This window comes from Cyprinodon variegatus, unplaced genomic scaffold, assembly GCF_000732505.1.
Source record: "Cyprinodon variegatus isolate N-32 unplaced genomic scaffold, C_variegatus-1.0 Scaffold143, whole genome shotgun sequence".
NCBI classification, from domain to species: domain Eukaryota; kingdom Metazoa; phylum Chordata; class Actinopteri; order Cyprinodontiformes; family Cyprinodontidae; genus Cyprinodon; species Cyprinodon variegatus.
In genome coordinates, this window is record NW_015150596.1 from 198,516 (window position 1) to 206,856 (window position 8,341).

The 8,341-nt window shown below is 37.2% G+C and overlaps 1 protein-coding gene across 1 annotated transcript in view; it reads right to left on the reverse strand.

The window, feature by feature from the left end:
* nphs1 (nephrosis 1, congenital, Finnish type (nephrin)) overlaps nt 1–8,341 on the reverse strand; it is a 66,527-nt gene that overhangs the window by 49,889 nt on the left and 8,297 nt on the right. The window contains exon 2 of the mRNA XM_015376849.1: nt 3,795–3,917. Coding sequence (XP_015232335.1) covers nt 3,795–3,917 — 123 coding nt within the window. The remainder of the gene's footprint in view (nt 1–3,794; nt 3,918–8,341) is intronic.

Consider the following 8,341-nt stretch of genomic DNA (forward strand, 5'->3'; position numbering starts at 1 on the left):
ATATACACATACACCATACACCATGTGGGCCTTATTCAGTTCCCCTGTAAGATAGAGGGTTGCATGTTACCAACAACCTGACAACAAAAATAGAGTAGTTAATTACTCATATCAATAAGCCAACACTGAAGATGATAAATGCGTAGTACATGCTCTTTTTAGGACTAGTTTTTGTGTGTTAGGTTTAATACCTAAATTCTTTTAATGTGGCATTAATAAATGGTATTCAACATGTAAATATTAAAATAGCATTCATAAAAGTATAGTGGACATTTTTTCCAGAAATGACAAGGTTAATAAATGACAATATATAGAACTTAAAGCAGATGACAAACCACTATTCGTTTATTTTAGCCAGCATTGATGTGTAAATATGTGTATTTATTTATTTATTAGCGGGTTATTGGAAATTTAGCTTATTTAAAATTTAGCGTATTTAGGAAATACTGATGTGCCCTATTGGCCACCCCTCAGTGCTCAAGGGTCCCTGCCTTTTCACAAATCTTTACTGGGAAAACCAATACATGGTGGGTGCTGTCCATGCTAATTCAAGATTCAAAGTAGAATTAAAAGCAGCCTCTCAAGAACTGATGAAAACATATCATTGGTAGCTGTCAGAACTTTTTAAGAACAAGACTGAATAAAGTCTCTATGCTTTGTGTTGCTTGTCCCCCCATTTATGAGTTGCTCCATTATTCATAACAAGGAATAAGAAACTGAAGGCTAATTATATACTCTTCAAGAGCAAAACTCATTAGCTACCGGCGAAACCTCACCATAGCCCTGGTTCCTAAAATGTCCTCTAACCTCCAAGCCACTCCGATAATAGTCTCATACAAATAGACAGCCATACACTCATGTGCAAACACACACTCAAACAAATGTGCATATTTTTGTAGGACGCAGCTGAATGAGTAATGCCTTCTAAAACCAGAACACCTCAAAAAACTGCTTTGAATGTTTGCAGGAGGCATCTGTACAGACACGCAACGTGATGAGAGAGAGTTGTTCATTAATAGGATTAAATACTAAAGCTAATGGTACAAACCGAGACACAGGATGTGTCAGGTATGTGATATGTGGCACAGCACAGGGTAAGTTTTAGCATCAGAGTGAGGAGGAGGGGGGGTTTCAGTAGAGGTTGTTATTGTCATGGATTACTCACTGCCACTTGATCTGCCTATAGCAGTAATCCCCAATCTAAGCTCCACAGAAAAGCAAAAACACACAGGAGTTATGTTACACCAATGGATATGTCTTGAAAACATCCCTTTGTAAGCCAGTAGATGGGGGCTTTGTTGACATATCTCTCCCTTCCCCCTGCTATTCATTTCCTGCAGTGATTTATCTTGAATTAGCCAGTCATGATACCAATTTTATAACCAGCAATCTCAGTTTGGCTTTCTTTTGCAAATTCCTTTCCCTCTCTCATAAGCCAGGTCTTCATAAAGGGTTTATGGTGTTTTGATTTGATGCAGAGCTTGATGGGATCTGGCAACGGCTGACTGGTTGCAGGGGGGGCCTTGGGAGCAATCGTTGCCTTGATGAAGGAGTCTATGGGAACTCATCAGAGACAGTGCTTTTTAGAAGGGATGCATAGTTTCCGGCCCCTGCTAAGCACTAATGCAAGATTCCATTTATCAGCTTATCACAAAGCATCAAGTTTCTCACATATTTTGAAACACGTATAAAGCTGGACAAGAAGTAATGATGCTTTAGGACAGACATTTTCAAAAAGCTTTCATGGTTCATCTGATAACCTTTCGACAGGGGTAACTGTCCACGCTGGAAGTCAACCAGGAACAACCAGAAAACCCAACACTCCCTGCCGTCAAGTACAGATAAGATTCATTATATGAGCATGTACAAAAGATGCCAGCTCCTACACAAAAATGTTGTTGGTTTTGTATATGTGATCACACAAGTAGTAGGCATCTCCAAAGTAATAAATGTGGGAGTCAAACCCGCTGTGGCTGCAGGTGTAGGGCCTGCTGCAGGATATGGAGCTGCTGCAGGGGAGAATGGAGCGCAGTCATTTAAAAGAGACGTCTGCAGTCTATGGCTCTTGCTACCCCGCACCACCCGCCATCCCTCCTGGCAGCCTATTGATGTCAGAAAAACCTGCTCTCTTCCCAGAGGAGAGAAACTGCTGAAACTGCCACAGAGAAAACCCCCAGCAAAACCCTGCACCGGCACCCCCACAACCATATTCAGCAAAGAAAAAAGCCTGAGCACGAGGGAGGGAGGGAGAAATTCATTGACAGAGAAAATAGGAAGCGGTTAGGGGTGGGTCTAAGTAAATGAACTGTGCCTGGAGAAGAAAGGTTCTTTTAGAGTCCTTTCCTGACCACATATGGGCTCACTCCCACAGGCAAGAGGGATGGGAGAGGGTTGTTATAGAATAACAACAGGTGGTCCAGTGTAGTTTTACAATTACATATGTTTCTCTCTACATCCAAGCTGAACTTTTGAATCACCTCAGAAATAATTTATCCTCTTGAGGAAAGAGACAATAATTAATTGAACCACACCATTTCCTTATATGTCACAGCTAGTTAAAACCATGACTCTCAAGAAAGAAGAATGTGAAAGAAAGAAATATGAAGAGTTAGAAAACTAATCATAGCAATTTACAATTACAGGTATTGAAAGGTTTGCTTATAAAAAATGAAATCAATAATATAGACTTATTAAATGCAGAGTCTGGCATTTCATCTCCTAATTTGATGATTATAGGCTAATGAAAGCTCAAGGTTAAGCTTTCCAGAACAAAGAATATTGTACAAGATCAATAAAAAATTAGTAAATGCAGCATGTTATGTTTTATTCATGTTAAAGTCCACACAAAAATGCTGAACTGACAGGTGGACACCAAGACCCTCCACATGAAGGATAAGCCTGAAAAGGTTATTACTAAAGAAGTTGGCTTATTATGTAGAGCTCTGCCTAAGCATATTTATGGAAAATTTGGTGGAAGGAAAATGCGTAATTCAAAAATTATCTAAAAGGAAGGAATATTGCAGTTTGGAGTAACAAAACATGGACTATGGTTATGGTCAATGCATCTCGGGCTATTTACAAAAGAGAATCCAGGATAAGTGTTTAATACTCGTGCTTGTCTACTAGGTAACCTGGTCCAAAGTCTGGCCAGCAAATTCACCTGACCCAAGACCCTTAGAGAAAATATTTTGTAAAAGGAAAAATAAGAAAAACAAGACTGAAAATATTAAGCCAAGCTTTTTTTTCACTAAAGCTTTCACAACTTCTAAAAAATAACATAATATTCTCACTTTCTGAGAAACTGTAATTTGGGTTTTCATTGGCAGTGAGTTGTAATCACCCAAATCAACCGAAATAAGTTATTATACCACTGCGTGTAAATATATAATTGAGGTAGTAAATCTATATAGCATATGAGTCTCACTTGGATTGAGTTACTGAAATAAATTAGTAATTCATCAAGATAGATTTGTTAATGCGCTCAAAGGGGAACTTTTCAGTTTTACTGTACCAGTCGTACATTGATTAAGTCTGCTTTAACTGCAGCAGTCCTTTCTTTACAAAATGAAAGATATTCATCATATAACTGAATATGTAACAGCTCTTTTTATGCAGATTAGTGGTCAAAAGGTCATGCATATCATTGGAGTACGGATAATGCTATTTGTGCCTTACTTTGCACGTGTCTAACCAGGCAGACAGGCTGACAGACAGACAGACAGACAGACAGACAGACAGACAGACAGACAGACAGACAGACAGACAGACAGACAGACAGACAGACAGATCCTTACTTTGTACGGTGAGGAAGGCTATGTTGGAGATAATTGCATCACTTCTCTCAGATTGGCCAGCTTGACACTCAAAGGATGCATCATCTTCAAGCTGTGCATTTTCAATCCTAAGATTATATTGTCCTGAAGGAGAGACAGAGATACATGCTTACTCTAGTATTGTATAAAATGTAAAAAAAAAAAAAATACTTTATCATAACATAAAAAGCAGTCTGTCACATTAAGATTTTCATCCAATAAGATTGTTCATCACTCTGCAATCTTTCAAACCACTAAATCAGCTCTGAGCAGAATACCCTTCAAATATCTTTAAAGTGAAGTGTTGAAAAGTCATAAAAAACTATTTCATCTCATCTTCTTTTTGATACCTCACCCAATAAATCTAATTATTGAAGATAACGGATCATCCAAGAGGGGCCAAGAGCAATATGGTCTTCTACTTCCTAAAGAAAGTCAAAGCTAAAAATTAATGTGGTGACAAAAGCTTTTTCCAGTATGATACTGTAAAGGAGAAATGTAGTGTTTCTAGCCAGATTAGCGGCCAAACAGAAAAGTATGCCAGCATATAAAAATAAAATCATAAAATTAAGGTACACCTTAACTATTATTCTACGTTTTTTGTTCATGATATTCAACCTTTATACCAGACAATTACTCTGAGATGGAATGATTCATTTCTAGAATGTTTTTCACACAGGAAACTTATGAAGGGTGCATCGACTTTTTCCATTCTCTGTAGAAATAAACATTTACTTATATGTAATTTAGCACTTTATTCAGTCTGTCATACAACTGAGCTTGAGTGAGCAACCTTTTTTTTATTTTTTGAGTGAAACAACTCCTTTCTTGAAAATATCGCAGCAGTTCATTTGAATTCTGTTTGTTAAACCTTTAAACTTGAAACATTTGTATTTAAACAGACTTTTTAATGAGGTAGTTGAGGTTGAGCATTATGACAAATCTTGTTGTGTGATACTATGACTGAGTCCTTTAAATCATTGACAGTTTCAGTAACCTTTCACCAAAGGACAATGGAAAAAAAATATATTATTTTGTCTGTAGCAAACATTATTGAAATTATTTTCTACTGCCCTACTTCTCTTTAAGACACTCACTCTTGCCGGATCACCTCCAGCCTCCATTCCCCTTATACATAAGTATCAGTAGGAAATAGTGTTTGCATAAGAACTACAACAGATGTGAGACTGGGGCCATTTTTAGACAATGGACATCCTGTTTTGTTTAAACTCTTCTCTAAATAGTTGATAGCTTGAGCTCCTAGGATCACCAAACAGGATTTATACTAAATTAGGACACTAAGAGAGTTGTCTTTAACTTTCATAACCTAAACCATCCCTTTTATATGACAAAGCCTTTTGAAAACCCTAAAAGGTTTTGAACCCAAACTTTCTCCATATGTTCAAACAATTAAGATAAGTTTATGATCTCTCAAATTATAAACAATTAACACTTATATATTTGCAAATGAAAGCATGTGAAATAAAGGCTTTTTAAAGTTCTTTCAGTGTACCCTAGTTAATGTACAAATCAAAATATGTTCTTTGTTGTACAATGATAAGAATAGCTCTTTAGAACTTATAAAATAAAAAAAATGAACAATATTCTGTGATATCTGGTAATCTTGCTATAAATAGACTATTTTCTTCTAGCTGTGTAGTGGAGATATCCGATTCTTTGAGAATCTCTAATTTCTTGCCCCAGGCATTCTAATTGATATGCAAGTTGCAGTGTACTGTATAGCTGAAGGATTGTTTTTTCTGCTTTTGCAGGAGTTTCTAATGCGGTAAATAAAATCCAATCTCCAATTCAGAATGCGAACTAAATAAACTGCCTATTATTTGCTGCCAGACAGAGTTCCTCACTATGTATCTCCCCACTGCTAGTCTAGCATGCCAATGGGGCTTGATTTGTTTGATGCTTTGCCACAACCTGTGGGGATTAGATGATGCTCACTGTTGGTTTTCCAACTCCTGATGGCTCACAGCCCACTAACATGTGGAAAATAGTATCTTGGTCTGACAACCACTCAGGCCTAAAAACGCATGTGTCAAGTAAGCTGGCAAGATAATTAACACCAACCAGAAGCAATTTTCACATCTAAGTTATCATTGAGTGCAGAGAGAGAGAGAGAGACACTGAAGTCATTAATCATGTTCCTCTTTTCTGAAATTATTCACAAATAGTGCAATCAAGTAGCAGCAAGTGTGTATTTATGGCAGAGGAGATGGTGGAAGGCAGAGACGTGATGTGCCTATTTGCCCATTACTTTGTATTTATTTCATCTAGATTAGAACTTTAGGAGGCTTTATGACTGAGGATAGATTCGCATACATATTGGCTGCAGTGAAAATAAGTGTTCCCTTTCCAAACCCCAATTATGGGGGGAAAGAAGGCCTTTCATATTGTTTTAGTAAAACTAGAAGCCATTTATAAAAATATCTGTTTTTATATCTCCCCTACAGCTATCTTCAACTCGTAAAAGCAAAAGCAACCAGTTGCATCTATCTCTCCCTTTCCGTCCTTCTTTCTATGTCTTTCTGTCTGGATGTCTATCTATCTATGTATTAGCAGATCTGGGTCTATTCTAATGTTGTCTTTCACCTTGATATTTTAGTGTGGATGTAATCTGCGGGGCAAGAAGGATCCCTCTTTGAACCTGTGTAGAATTACTGTGAAATTTCCACATTGAAAGTAATGCACTGCTGGAGTCTCTTAAGTATTAGATTAATTTCTTTTTTGCTAAATTATTAATGGTATAGATCTAAGGTTATGTGAAATCTATTGTTATTTTTCTGTTTATCTTATTTGACCTTCTTCCCTGTCAGGCCGCCTCCTGCTGTGATTAACAAGCAGAAGCAGCTGCTTTGGTTGATCTGATTGTTTGGCGATAGAGTGAGGAAGGAAACAGTTTTTACCAATAACGTCAATATTTGAATTTTTTGTAAGTCAATTTGGAGATTATTTCTGTCACTTTTATAAGTAAAGAAAACACCTTCAGTGTTGGCTGGACAATAGAGGGCGGTGAGCATAATGACCCTGAGCATAAAATTTTTTTAAAATTAAAATCTTAAATATTTTGAAATATTGCAAAAATAAGATGTATTTCCACCCTAGGGTGCAAAAATCTTTGCCCATTGGCTCTCGTTAAAAGTTGTACATATGCAGTTCTTAATCTGCAATACAAATGTATAGGAGAGCTTGGGGTGCACCTCTTCTGTGCCCTGAGGTGACAGGAAGTGTATTTGCTCACCACCTGACAGGTTGAGTTGCAGGAGTTGGAGATGCATTGGAGAGAGAGAGAAAGAGAAATGGTGCAAGAAACGTCCTTTTCTACTGTAGGACCTGCTTTAGCAAGAAGGCTTGGCTAACTGCATATAGCGAGGCTTACACTTTATTCTGATTTCCCTGCCTCCTTTTTCATTAACAGGATCTGACCCAGCATGGATAAAGACAGGTAGGCCTGATCTAAAGCATTTTTTTTATAAATGGCAAAGAAGAATAAATAATCTGGGATTTACATGGAAAATAATATATTGTTTTGTTTTTTCTAGATGTTTGTTACTTTGAATAGTTGCTCCTAAATAAACAAATTCTCAGAAAATGAATTATTTTATACATAAAAAAATATATAAAGCTGAGTAATATCATATTAGGTTGCAAGAGAAGCTGTAACAAGTACAAAAACTTCACTAAGAAAAGCACAAGGTTGGGGGACCCAGCCGAACACTCACAGACGAACAAAGAAAACAGCCAACGGCTGTGAGTAAAATCAGCTGATTGAGTTTATCAAAAAAAGCACCGCTGTGCTGCAAAGAAACAATTGATCACAGAAAGCAAAGTTGTTGACTTTGGAAAAGGATTGTGGCAAAGAATGATTTTTGTTGATTAACTTTTTCAAAAGTGAAGGGATCTGTGTGATAATTAATTATGTCTGACCCTGAAACATGTTCAACATGGATGCAGGTACTGTATATAGGTGCCAGGTTTGCTTCAGGAAAAATGTATTGAATTTTTATTATTTAGATAGCACACACATGGATTAATTCCAAGATTTCAGTGAGAATAATCTAGTTTCAAAAAATTAATCTATGTCCACCACTAATATTAATGTGTATATGTATATATATACAGTATATATTGTTGTATAAATATATGTATGTATTTAAACCTTTCAGGTTTTCTTAAGCTCTTCTCTGAGCCCCAGAGAAATACCAGGGACTCAGAGAAGAGCTGGAGAAAACTGGGAAGGTCAAGGCATCAGTGGTACCCATGGTCATTGGGGCCCTCAGGGCAGTGACCCCCAAACTGGAGGAGTGGTTACAGCAGATCCCTGGAAATGCATGAGACATCTTGGTCCAGAAGAGTGCAGTTCTAGGAACAGCAAAGATAGAGCGCAGAACCCTCAAACTCCCAGGCCTCTGAAAGAGCACCCAAGCTTAGAGGAAAAAGGGGGGAAGACCACCCGCGATGGGTGAGGAAGAGTTTATTTTTATTCATATATATATATATATATATATATATATATA